Source organism: Plectrocnemia conspersa, unplaced genomic scaffold (assembly GCF_051122295.1).
Source record: "Plectrocnemia conspersa isolate PC_06_02 unplaced genomic scaffold, ASM5112229v1 ptg000006l, whole genome shotgun sequence".
Classification (NCBI taxonomy): domain Eukaryota; kingdom Metazoa; phylum Arthropoda; class Insecta; order Trichoptera; family Polycentropodidae; genus Plectrocnemia; species Plectrocnemia conspersa.
The window spans coordinates 9,489,090-9,503,671 of NW_028277170.1; the positions used below are offsets into that span (position 1 = coordinate 9,489,090).

General features: G+C 28.8%; 1 protein-coding gene across 8 annotated transcripts in view; it reads right to left on the reverse strand.

Annotated features, from left to right (window-relative positions):
• cyc (basic helix-loop-helix ARNT-like protein cyc) overlaps positions 1-14,582 on the reverse strand; it is a 52,181-nt gene that overhangs the window by 17,278 nt on the left and 20,321 nt on the right. For 5 of the 8 annotated variants that reach the window (XM_088187558.1, XM_088187557.1, XM_088187556.1 and 2 more), the window contains exons 2-3: positions 9,144-9,281; positions 1,205-1,336 (exon numbers count right to left, since the gene is read on the reverse strand). The exons of 1 other annotated variant lie outside the window; for it this stretch is intronic. In XM_088187558.1, the coding sequence (XP_088043684.1) occupies positions 1,205-1,336; positions 9,144-9,226 (215 nt within the window). In that variant the 5' untranslated portion in view covers positions 9,227-9,281. The remainder of the gene's footprint in view (positions 1-1,204; positions 1,337-9,143; positions 9,282-14,582) is intronic. 2 more of the 8 variants (XM_088187560.1, XM_088187559.1) reach the window with 1 other exon arrangement.

Below are 14,582 nucleotides of genomic sequence, written 5' to 3' on the forward strand. Positions count from 1 at the left end.
AAAATAATAAAACGTAACTCAGATTAAATAGAGTTATAAGCGAGAATATTGATTGTTTGTATATATTCTCACTAATACTGATAGCATATCCAATATAATACAGAATTACATATCGCCATATCATATTGCAATTATTTTCTCAAATCGATTTGTCGCTCGGGGAGTAAGGTGAACATCAAAGATTGACTAATTAAGCTATCGTTTGACCCCAGTGGGTGTGAAATAGTGTAATTGCGCACAAGATTATACTTGCTAATAATATCAAAATTGGCAATAATATGACTTCTATAGTTTTTTTATAATTTAAGCAAAGTTCTTCACCAAAATATTATTGTATAGTATATAGTAATTATTTTTGTGAGCATAATGCATTCAATAACCATTGAATTTGGAATTTTATACATGTGTAGAGCATAACAGCTTTACTCCAATGCACTCTGCACATTGAAAAAACAATATATAAAAAAAATATTCATAGAAGCAATTAATGTATGATCACAATACGTCCACCATCTGCAAGTACCTTAATGAGAACAAATCAATAAGCTTGGCTTATTGAGAATTGTTCAATATTCCTGTTCCTGCATGTGGTACTTCAAACAATACTTACAAAAAAATTGGGTGGTGCACAAAAACGAAGTTTCTCTAGAATTAGATTTTGTATATTCCATACCAGAAACTTTAATAATTGTTTTAACAAGTAAACGCTACTCGATGGAAGCATATATCAACAAACATTGTAGGAATTTTGAAGAAAATAAAAATTGATAATATTGTACAGATGTATATTAATACATATTTACAAAAGTTTTCTAAAAACAATACATTTAATTATTGTAGAAATATAATATGCGCGACCTATTTTTATGATTCGAGTGCAAGTACTAGTTAATAAAGTATTCAAGAGATGTTTATTCGAATTGTATATATACAGTTTCACCTGAATCTATTTTGCTTTACTATCGAGTATCGCACAGTGGTTTAAACGTAATATTTAAAAATATTTTTTATTATTTCCCATCTTTTTGTAGACGCAGAAAATAGAGTGTAATTCATATGGCACTTCAATAACTAAATTCGTCTAAAAGAGGAAATTAAATCTATTGTAGATAAAAAAAATATTGTATACAAAAAAATTCTTATAGGTACATTAAATTCGTGGAATATAAATATTTCGCGTGCAATATAAATATCTAATACTAACTGGTATGAGTTTTTCCTATTTTTGGAGCCGCTGTTCGATATCTTATGTGAATCTGCAATACTATAGTTTGGAGTGAATACATCCAAATTTGGAGACGTCACCGCTGTAGCATACATATTTGTCGTCTGCATACTGTAAAAAATAATTGAAAAATATTTAATAAAATGTATACTTACCAGAAATTAAACCTCTATAACAAATTTGCATTATTAAACTAAAAATATATGTTTTATTAGTTTTCTGTTTCGAATTTTAGATATAATCATTGTTAAACTATAGCTTTGATGCATTTTTTTCGTAATAATATATACATATATTATGATACACACATCATTGATTTAAATCATATATTACCTATGTATTTAGTTTAGGTTTTATTATCTATTTTTGTATTCTTAATTACTATAAAAATTATACTTTATTTTATTATAATAATATGCAATAATATGCACACAAAATTACATTTTTTAAAGTTAGCCCGGGCTTCAAGATAGGTTTTGCTACATGACCTTTAAATAACCACTGTCTTCTACGACAATTGTTGTCGTACATAACCCAATCGCATCTCCGGTTATCAAATGACCGAGAAAAGGCAACTCAACTTCAAGATTTAGAAGTTCTTAAGATATGCGGATACGCATCGACTTGTTTTCTTCGCTCAATTCGTATGGAACACATTCACTTTATCTCCACACTTTCTCAATATTTTTTGTGTCTTTGCACTGTTGAATTAGACTTGCTTAGTTTATCGTCCAACTCATGGATAACTTGACTAGAATTTGCTTTCATTTCTGTAGCCAGGATATAAACGTTTATCTTTGCTGGACTCCCACATCCAATACTATTCTTGATATCATAATTTCGTGTTCGAAATTTTTTAAACCATCTTTGACGTTCATGGTTATCTAATGAATTGCGATGATTTTTAATTATTAGTTAACATGTTTAAAGAGCATAAACATCTAACATGCATACTCAGATTCTAAAGACCGTGAATTAGAATACTTATTTGATTTCCCACAACCACTCTCGATGATAAATTGTTTAAAGATAATTTTCTAGTTCAGTCACCAACATGAAAAAAATACTCTTTGTAATGATATTTTATTAAAAGAAACAAAACAATAAATATTCATTTAAAAAAACTCTATATTCAAATGTATTAATTAAATAAATAGTGGTACCATAAATTTATTATTTGGGGCGGTAAAATTATATGAAAAGCGAGATAAGAGGTGACTTATCGAAAGAAATTTCTCAGTCATCCAACTTTCCGACTTTTGTATTCTATTGTAATAGTCGCAGCTTTTTCGTCTTCGAGGATATTTTTCAATTAGTAAGCAAAAATATCCCATTTTTTATAAACAATTTTCAATTGTATATATTAAAATATCTTTGCTTACACGGTCTCACATCAGAGCTACGATAATTTACACTTGAGATAAACATATAATAATATCGTAATTAAATAAAAAAAGTGATATGTCACTGTTTTATGCCTGAAAACTGAGAAATAATACCATAAAAAAATACCTCAGCTTAACCACTTTTTTGGTAAAAACTGTTCCCGGGTATGATTTTTTTATCCATGTAAATCAAAATCATAACCTTTTTTTATTTTTTTATATAACTTTATTTTTTTAAAGTAACTGAAATTTGTTTTTAAGCCAAAGTTATCTCATTAGCTAGAAAAGCATTTTTAACCGGTTTTTTCGAGCTGTAAAAATATTGTTAAATAAAAAAAATAGTATTAGTTAAACATTGGATACGCAACTAACCTGCAAGTGTATCTACTTATTATAATATAATATATCAAAACTCCATGATACGTCGTCACTCATTACTGACATATTTATTGACTTATATGGTATAATAATCACCAGCACTACTAGTACACAAATTTTTATTTTTATTGCACTGACGCTATTAAATATTTGATATATTTTTTATAAAATTTCGAGACACATCTCATATGCAGCCGCTGCACGAGACGGTTGAGGGCCACTGATTAGCTCACAAGCATCACTAGCCGACCTTCCTCGTAATGCATCACGAGTGCATTTCAAGGTCATCCGGCAATCCATAAAACCCTGAAGATAACGTTAAAAAATATTTTCCGTATTTTTTTACTCTTATTGTTTATTTCAATAATATTCCATATTATGGACTACAATTAGATAAAAAAAAATAGGAATATGGTAAAAAACTAAAAAATCATTTATGATTTAAGCGAAAAATATAGGGGAAAAAAATATATTTAATGATAATTTGAGTATATTTTACTATAATAATTGAACCATTGATATACTGTCCTCTAAAGCAATATGTATTTTGTGCTTGTATAATATAAGGTTGTTTTTATCGTAGTCACCGATACACCGGTTTGGCGAAATATTTTTATAATATCTACTGGTATGAAAATGACAATAATCTTTTATTGTTGATATTTGTAGGCTATATTAAAGAATTTTAATTGATAAAAATAGTATTACTGGTGTTACTCCATACCTGGCAGGGGTATGTTTAAAATGATGTAATTAATTGTTTATCAATTAAAATTTTATTTTTTATAGTGACAAGCCCTTTAAATTAAAGTTCCAAAATATGTTTATTAAATTTAAGCTTAGAGTCTAGGTGTAAGCCCAGGTATTAAAGCTTGTTTTTCAGTGTATATTACTGCCTTGTTTATTTTGAAAAAGAGAGAAGATCTACGTTTTGTGAAAATAATTGCTTCTGTTTTAATTTGGTTGATTTTAATGTTCTAGCTCCCAAAATATTTATTAAATATTTTAAAAGATTTTATTTTAAAAGACAAATATTTTAAGACATTTTTTTCGTGATTAGTTTAAAATGCAATACATCTTATATGGAAAAAAACAGCAAAATACAGACGATATAAAAGGGGGCTATTGGAATATTTTGCATCAAAGCGTCTAATTTTTATGCTCATATTTTTTTTAATGACAGATGGAAGAAGCTAATATCTTTAGGATTAAATTATGTTTTTAATCATTAAAATGAACATAAATATTCAAAAGTGATTTTTTTTTTAATCATTATAAAACAAGTTTATTTCGGGATTACCTAATATAATAAAAGTTGGAAATAATGAAATACCTAGTCCAGACGACATAAGTAGATTCGAATATTCAAATAGCGAATTCACTTCTTTATATTTTTTTAACTACCTAAACCTAAAGTATTTGTTTATATGTGAAATATTTTTATTTTTTATTTTATAATTATTAGAAAAAATCGACCACTTTAATTTTGTTTTATTTTTTCTTTGTTATCTTCTTATTATTTATTATCTACTTAGATTATCTACAGCCCAATTGTTCTCTTTTTTTTTTAAATTTTATTTACTTGCTATAACAACTAATTCCCGAATTTTAAAAAATAACCCATATTTCCGAATCTTGACTTTCTCAAATGCTGAATTATTTTGCTCCCGCCATTTATATTTTCTGATTTAAGAAGCTTTTGAACAAAAATAAAAATAAGCAGCACTAAAAATTACTCAAAGTTCGTAAAAGTGATATTTGCAAGCGCTGATTTGCTTGTATTGCATTTAGTGATGCAATATATGACCTTAGTATGTGTGTACAATCCGAGTGCGACGTAAATAATTGTGTTAGTAGCCAATGGACTTGATATATTTTCACGGTCACGTTCGTGTTTTCAATAGTACAACTGCATTTCCACCGGAAAAAATTATAACAACTAGCGCTTATATAATCGAAACGCTAGTTATCGTATTTATTGCTTATTGTTAAAATAGGTGTATAAAAATGAATCATGATTACGTATCACGTATATATTGTTTTAGTTCATTTTTACGTGTTTTACTAACTTTTTACATGGATACAGATAATACATATTAAGAAACACGTTTATTGATAAACATAAAAGTACATATATTTTTAATTATTAATTACAAACAATTGTCTACAACAAATATGTATAAATATTTATTTAGCTATTAATCGTTAACAATTTTTTTTTTAAGATTTATATTTATATTTCTTAGATATGTATTTAATGAAATTAAAACCATCGTGACCTGACATTAAACTAATGCGTCACGATGGCCAAAATATTTTTTTTTAAATATGAAAACATAAAAAGAATACAGACACAAATCACCTCAACAGATGTGCATTGTTGCACACGAACTAAACTAACTCTCCGTATGTGCACAGGAAAATATGATGATCTCGATGTACCGTATTGAGCAGTCGGACAGCCATTGTGTTCCAGTCCTAGGCTTTACAAGCGAGAACAGAAGACGCGACTGAGAATTATTATGACTGGGGCACGAAGGGTTGTGAATTATTCCCCTTGGCAATCTCCAAAGGTGTTCGGTTACATAAATACATCTGTGCGATAAAAAGTAAAAAAAGCTCATGGAAACAGGGATAGATAGTACTCGTATTTCTTCATGTATAAATACCGAAGGAATTTGGGTTGTACTTTTTCGAGCCGCAATTCATTGCATTGACTTAACAGTCAGCTTTTAGAAAGCCGTAGACTAGGACATAGTTTCTTAACCGGTGGTCCACGAAGATTTTTGGGTGGGCCGCAAGTAATAAAATTAATTTCACATCTGTTCTGTATTCGATTGTATTTGCATAGGGCTATTTAGGAATTGTTCTAAATAGCCCTATAGGAATTCTGGAAGATCTATAAATAATACTGAAAACTCATATATTAATTGATTTTTATTATTTCGATAAGCAATCGAATTTTATGCTGTATTTTATGGATTTTTAAATTATATTTCTTGTTACTGACTGTTTTAATATACTTAAATATGGTTATATCAGCATACTGTGTTGCAAAATTAATTGTTTTGAATAAAAAATCAATTATATAAATATTTATTATTTTATTCCAATGTTGATGGTCCGCAAAACATTTTTTGATTTTTTTGGTGGTCCGTGGATGTAAAAAGGTTAAGAAACTATGGACTATTAAAATATTTCTTCTCCAGATAAACTGAGCATCTTTATCGATTTGTTGCGAGTCTCTGCAATGTCAGGCTTTTCAAGGGCTTCTCAAATGTCACACCAATATCCTTAGTAAAGAAGGGCATGTCTAGAATATATACAACCGAGAGGTTAATAGTATTCCTTCGGCATCTTGGACCTTGAGAATTAAATTGTGTGACAATGCATGACACTAAAAAGCCCACTTCTATAAAGAATTAAAATCCTCCTGTAGGTCATAAAAATCCGAAATCGATCTTTTAAAATTTTTTAAGTGGTCTACATATAGTAAAAAAATGAATGATTCGTTGCCGTCTCTCAATCATTAATAAGCCATAGAAACACAGTAGACCTTAGTTGGATTCTTGCAGTACTTCAATAGAGATATCATATCGTTCTGAAAATGAGTTTTTATACTTGATTTTTGATTGACTTTATCAAACGACTTTACAAAATTCACTTGTACGCCATAATCTAATAATTTACAAAAACAGAAAAAAAATATAGATTTAATCACAATGGAACGAGATTGGCGAAATTTATGTTGCTGTTTAAAAAGCATATTTCTACAACTATTAAAAGTATATTTATGCAATATAATTTCAAATATTTTTGCAGGTGCTGAAAGCAACGCTATTTGACTGTAATTATTAATGAATTGGAATACATGTACTTTATAAACAGTTGCAAGGCGCTAATTGTGACTAGGGATTCTGTGTCGAGACAACCCGGGAATTTATTCCCGAGAATTTAAAGATTTTTTACTGTCTCGAGTCCCGGGAATTTAAAAATTAATAACCCGGGACTCGAGACTTTCCGAAGTGCAATTTTACAAAAATATGTAAAGAGCGAATTTGATGTCGAGTTTAATTTATGTCTCGATATGAAGACAAGATGGAATTTCTTATTACCCACGATCTCGAGATTTTGAAAGTTACGAAATTGCATTAGAAAATCATTAATTGATCTTGGCATCGGCCAAATTTGGAATAAATCGAACATTCACGTATTGGAAAATATTTGTGAAGTACTCACTCCTATAAAACTGGCAGTTGAAGCTCTAAGTCGTCAAGATTCCACTTTATTAACTTCCGAAATTATTGTTAATTTCCTTTTAAAAAAAATATTTGAAATCAACACAACTCTGTCGCACGAACCACCAAAATATTTGAATGACTAGAAATAAAAAATTCAACTTTAAAAAGAAGTTTCAGATATTAGATTCAACTATCAAGCAAACTCCGAATCTAGAGCTTTTATTCAAATCATTGCTTACAATTAAGCCAACATCTACAGAAAGCGAGAGAGTTTTTTCTACATCTGGAATATTTGCCACAAAAACCAGGAACAGGCTATGTGATTCATCATTAAACGCCTTGGTGTTTTTAAAAACATATTTTTCCCTACAAAAGTAAAGGGTTTAACTTAATATTGATATAAATATTTCGATTAAAAAAATTGTAATAAATTAAATTTAAATAAATATCGAATAAAGTGTTTTTAAATTGTTTCGATAAATTTTCACCTATCGTACCTATAACACAAATAATATAAGTTAATAATAATAAATTAATTAAAGTTAATAATAATAAGTTAATTAAAGTTAATAATAATAAGTTAATTTTTAACATAATTTTTTTTCATGATTATACGATAAATAATCAAAGTCTCGAGTCCCGGGAAATCCCGGGACTTTAAAAATTTGGGTCTCGAGTCCCGGGAATCGAAAAAACCCGAGACTTCAGAATCCCTAATTGTGACATATTTGTAAGCAATGAGATTTTTAGGGATGTCTTGGAACATTCAAGTTGTCTGCCACTTATATTAGAATGAGAAGCACTCATAGCGCTACAAAGAAACATAACTAGCAAAAAAACTAAGATCAGTATTTTTATTAAATGGTCAGGAGCTACCACCTCCATCCATAGTTGCATTGTTACGTATATATATTTAAAATATTCAACAAATATCGGTCATTTATCCGGATCTCTCAATTCCATTAGAAAATTCTATCAGGGGTGAAATATCCCTCCGATAAGAGGGTTGAGCGTAGGGCTAATAACCATATCCGCAAAAAAACAATGTTACGAAATCTTAAACAGAAATATACGCAGGACTGATTATATGACAACCTGACACAAAAACGGATAAATGACCAGAGAAACATTCTCATCAGAGCATTAAATATATTTAGCCACGAACTAACGAAATACAAAATAGACAGAACTAAACCATGGAAAATACGATGGATTGGATTCGGAATAATCGAATGTAGGTATCATATAGTACATGTGTAATATGATAATACATAATCACGTTTAAAATCCTATAATGGACTTTGTTGCGATAAACCAGTGATTTCCAAAGTGGGGTAAATCACCCTCTTTCGGGGGGCGCTGGGTGACCCTGTGTGGTGGCGACAGTAAATTCGGATGCAAATGGGGATCGGTGAATGTACATATGGGGGCGTTATAAACAAAAATAAAGAATAAAAAAGGCTACACTACTACAAACAAAATCTAGAAGGAGGAAAAATCAGCCTGCTTAAAATTTTACACATGGCAAAATAAGTGTAAATTAAATTGGTGAACTTTGGATATTAATAATCATTATTTATTGTTAAAATTTTTTTTATCTAATTTAGTTGCTAAAAATAAAATAAAAACACATCGGCGAACGACCACAAAAGGACGAAAAATCGCTTCTAGCGGAGAAACGACTGTTGCTGGCCTCCGCTTGCACATCTAACCCATGTCACTAATATGTTTTAACATTACATAAAAATATAGTTTGTAGACACAAATAATATATTGAAAAACAAATAGAAATAATAACAATTTAACAAATATGAAATACAAAAAAAACCTAAAATAAATTATGTATTAATATGCAATTTAATCGCAAACACAACACGAAATGTATTTTTATATTTTCTATTTTATTGTACATACATGTTACTCAAATGCAAACTTGGTGATACATCATCCTGCGGGTTACTTGGAATATCATTCGTAACATCAGTTGTGGATGACATCTTATTGGTTTCTTTTTATCTGCTAGAAGCTTCAAAGCTTTCTTGTCTTGTCTCCCTATAATCGAAACGTATCTGACTATAAAATTATTGAACACATCTCAAGACATAGCTGCTTTGAATAATAGCTAGCAAAATGGGACTATTTCATTTTCGAGTACGATTATGCCAATGAAAGCATATTGCCGATTTGGTACTTTAAATATACTTCAAACTGAGCAAACATTTTGCTAATTCTGTTTACTAGTACATTGTCATTTAATAGGCCAAAAATTTACTGTGAAATTATTGGATTGTCGACGTCTTAAGGACGATGAATCTAATGAAATTTATTAAAATCCATATTTCTCTGTCATCTTGATTACCACTAACCGATTCCGAGTCCAAATGTTCAACTTGACATCAGCATCATATTTTTTTTCAAAAATTAAAAGAAATTTTAAAAATTCAAACAAAACTTGAATATCAAAGAAATAATCCAATAGTTATTATTTAACTATATACCAAAAATATAACGTACTTAACCCTGCAAACTCAAAAGAAACGTTGCTGCACCCAATGAGTACATATTATAATTTAATCAATAGATAAATATACTACGAAAAAATACCTAAAATCTGAACCCAGTATTTATTATATTTATACAATTTATAGTAACTAAACATCACAGGAAACTTTCTTAAGTAGATTTTTTTTCAATTTGTTTTAATATTTTATTGTCTCTATTTTTTTATCGAATATAAAATATAAAAATACCGTTGCTCAAAATGTTTCCAATCAATAAAGCAAATGCATAATACGTTTTAGAATTTCAACCGTATTACATGTATAAACGAACAACGTTAGTGTATATATTATACCCTATAAATATATGTACATTACATAAATAGACGGACACATTAATGCACATTTGTTCGACATAGGTTATATAAAAATCAGAGGAATTTGACAATCAAAATACAGTGGCATTAATATATCATTAACTTTTTATATAATAGTTTGCGATCAAAGATTTTATTTTCTTTAGTCAACTTAAATTTTTCTGTCTACAAGTATTGTATATTATTTTTGGCACATAAAAATAAAAATACAAAAAGTTAGCTCGCTAACGAGAAAGCACTTAAGGATGCCGAGCTGAATTTTTGGAAGCCCTGATAATAATATGCTCATCAGTTAACTTGAAACTATAGACATTTAAGTATATTTATTAATTCCGAAAGCGGAAAAAATCCAAGAAAAAAAATCTTTAAATGTAGAAGAAGACTGATACATAAAAATGAAGATACATAAAAATGAAGAATTTTACTTAATTACACCATGAAATTATTTTTTATTAGCGCTAAAGGTCATACAAAATTTAGCAGGTGCGCGTGTAGACAAAGGGTTAATTCAATATGAAGGAATGTCTTCTCCGCTCGTTTCAAAATTATTATAAATTGATATTTTGAAACAGTGGTTGTCATTCGTTGGTTTCGAAAAGCTTAATAATACAAAAAGTGTATATTGTTTATTTATAAAAAAAATGTATTTATTATATATTTTTTAACTTGTATTTTATAACCGCTTTACGGAAGCAGAGTGAGAACTGTTTATTTTAATGTTCGGTAATCTTACGCCAACTTCTATGCATTATAACATAAATGCATTCCTAATAGCTTGTATATTTTGCTTGGTTTGAAACCGGATAACGGGTCATATAATCAGATTGGGCAATTCACTATAACGACAATGAATTTGACTTTATAACTTTAAATTTGTAATTTCGTTCAAAGGCAAATTGATCAAATTTAAAATTATAATCAGTAATATAAATAATGATAAAGAAATATTTGTTTATCGATATTATATTGAAAAAATAAACATAATGAATGAATAAAAACATGATATAACATTAAAGTGCTATTCATGTGTGACCATAAAATAAAAGAGCTCACGGGAACACTGTGATAAAAATAAACATTTTCCTAGGTATAGTTAAATAATACTAGTCTAAAACCAATATTCTCACGAAAAAAGAGAAATGACATTCTATTCTTAATAAGTCACAGTTTATTTTAAAATAAAATTCACACTTGCTTAGAAAGCAAAATCACAGAAAGAATGACGCCATTGCATAAATATTGCACCATAATATTGACGAAAGTTTACTATTTAATGGGGCTATACTTATTTTAAGACTCTTTCCTCTTCTTTAATTTACGGATTGCAAGCTGTAATATATATCGACTAATAGGTCGGGAGTTTGGTACGAAGAACCACAACTGGCTAATCAGTAACAAAATATTCGTCGGCTGACCTCAGTCAGCTGATCCTCTTCCCCCCCCCCCCTACCCGTGGACCACTACACTTCTAATATAGATAGCTGCCATTCGATCCGAAAACGTATTATTGATGATCTTTGAGGTTTGATGCTTCTTCTGACCCGGCTTTTAAAGAAGACTGCCTCTCTCTGACATATATTTTTACTAATTTTTAAAACTGGGCTCATTGCCATGAACCCACTTAATATGCAGTAAATAATTATAAGTCATCTCTTATTTAAAATGACTAAGAGGTAATTTAATTAAACGCAGAGTTTTTGAGAATCGTTTTTTATCTCAAAACGACATAGATAGATTTTATTTTAACGCAATTTCCGTAATTTTAAGTTCGATTTATTTGTTATCAATATCAGATAATTTATCTGCTATATGGTAAATAGAAGCTGCCTCTAAACTTAAATAAGATAGATTATGGTAAATAACACAAACAATAACCGAACTGATGAATAAATAGTATTGATTTGTATTTAAAAAGTGTTATTTTTACAAAATAACACATACATTTTGTAGCAATTTCTATATCCAATTAACTTATATTATTTTCTTTTGATAAATTAATTTTCGACTGGTATAGGTAGACAATTAATTGTGGGGATCGTTGACTGTTTTTTAATTGAATATGTTTATAAGAGTTAATTAAAGTGTACGCCTATATAAGTGTTCACCTGTATAAATATACACAATATCGCTTTAACCCGAGCGGTGTGGTTGGGGTTAACCTTCAAAGTATCGTAAACAATTTAATTATTTAAAGGAATCCTTAAACATTACAGCATATTCATTTCAAATATGGCTTTAAAACCGAGTTAATTGGCATGTTTTTAAGAAAAGAAATTTGTTATAAAGCAAGAAAAACTTTCACTTATTTCAGTCATTGTGTTTATATATTCCATTCAATTTCGTAATTGCCTGTTTTCGCGTTAGTAATTATTTTTTCTAATGAAATTTATTTTAAGAGCGATCGTAAAGTAAAAAATGTAGGCATCTATATTACAAACTTTATATTAAAAAATAAACTATTTTACAAGATGTCAAAAGAATTATCCAAATTTCGCTCCAAATTTATATAATATAAATTAAGCAATATAAATTTTGCTACCTAATTTTCTACAAAATGCAACTGTAATTCATGTACTATAAAAAAATAGATATTAAATTTTTTAAAAACTATAAAAAATCAGATATTAGAACATTTTAATGACAGCAGTGTCCTATAAAAAAATCAAAATTAAAAATCTTACAGATAAAATACTTTTTTTTCATAAACTTAGCTGGAGATTTGAAAAACTTCGGAATATGACGTTTTGACTTTCTTACTGGTTCGAACATATTATCGCTAACTAAGCTAGGTAAATATTTTATGAACTTTGCGATCCAAATATGAATGAATTTTTAAGTGAGATAGTCAGTGTAAAAAACTGTCCCGCCTTTAGATGAAAAATTTGAAAAAATAAACCATTTAAAATATTTCTATTAAATGACACGAGCGCAGACTGAGCAATTTGTTTATACCTTCGATTGAAAGCAAAGTAACACCATTGCTAGATATATACAGAATTATCGATGATTTTACTTTTCTAAAAGCGCGAAAGATAATTTTATAAAAAAAAATCAGGGGTGGGAAACCAGCGACCTAACAGGCCTTACTTACTTACTTTATTAAGTGTGGATTTTTTAATGAATCCAGATAAAAAATTATGGATATTCAATTGGACAGCAATTTTTTATTTTGTAAATTTTAATACAGCGTTTTTTCAAACGCTGCATTTATTTTTTTTTGAAAATTTTATATTATCCATTAAAATTACATTGGGCCGGTGATAGCGCAATGGCAAAATACTTGGACTTACGTCATGTAGGTCCGTTCTTCGATTCCCGTCGGAAGCAAAATCAAAATAAATAATGAACGCGTAAAATTCCAGCTGGAGTTTCTCAAGAATGTTAAATTTAATAAACACCTTTTGTATCTACGCTCTAAAGGGCTTGCCGCTATTGCGGGCCTTAAACCAATGATAAATATAAAGATCGTGATTGCCACAAAAAATAAAATCTCAATATAAAAATAATTAATCAGACCCTTTTTAACATATAACTAGTTACTCTGAGGTTACGGAATCGAGCCCCGACAGCGGTACTAAAATTATTTATAAAAAATGCACTATTATAAAAAAACCGATCCAAAATGGATATAAATTTAATTACACATATTAATTTATATTTATTAATATAGATTTATTATTATCTTACTTGCAGGTATTCATTGTCTGATTGATTGACTTACCCATTTGGTACAGATTTACCCCGTTGTAACGCATTCGGTTCACACCTGTCATGTTACAACATAATTTTACAACATAATATGCCTGTCCAGTGTAGCAGGGTCAATCAGAAAGAGGAAAGGACATTAGAGGCAGCTGCCCTCTACTTGATAATTCAATATGCTTAAAAAATAGATCTCGTATGAATTTCTATCAAAATTATACATACCATCTTCAATATTATGAGTTTATGTTTTATGAAAAAAATGAAGAAAGAGCCTTAACTGATAAAGTAATTCAAAATTTGCTTCTAAATAAAGCTAATGACCATACGAAACATTGGAAAAATCTTATACCAATATATGGTATAATATTTTTTCTCTCTGATAGACATCAAAAGATGAAAGATATCGTTTTTTTGGATCTGATGCATGCATTGGAAGTTCGCATAACGGTAATTTTCTTGGATTAGTTGAAGTTGCTCCACTAATATGACTCAAAGTTAGTGGAGCATTTTTAAAAGAATATTTATTATTTTTTAACGATAATGTAAAACGAGCTTATTAATATTTGCGGTTTGTTTACTCGTTGAAAAAGTTAAGAAGGCTAAATAAATTGCTAATATTGATGATGCGACACCAGATACATCCCATTTGAAACAAACGACATTATTTATTCGTTATGTCAAGTTCAGCAAATTAAAATTTGCAATTGAAGCACGTCCTATATGCTTTGATAATTATTCTGGTAAAACAGGATTAAAGTTTTATTATAAAAAGT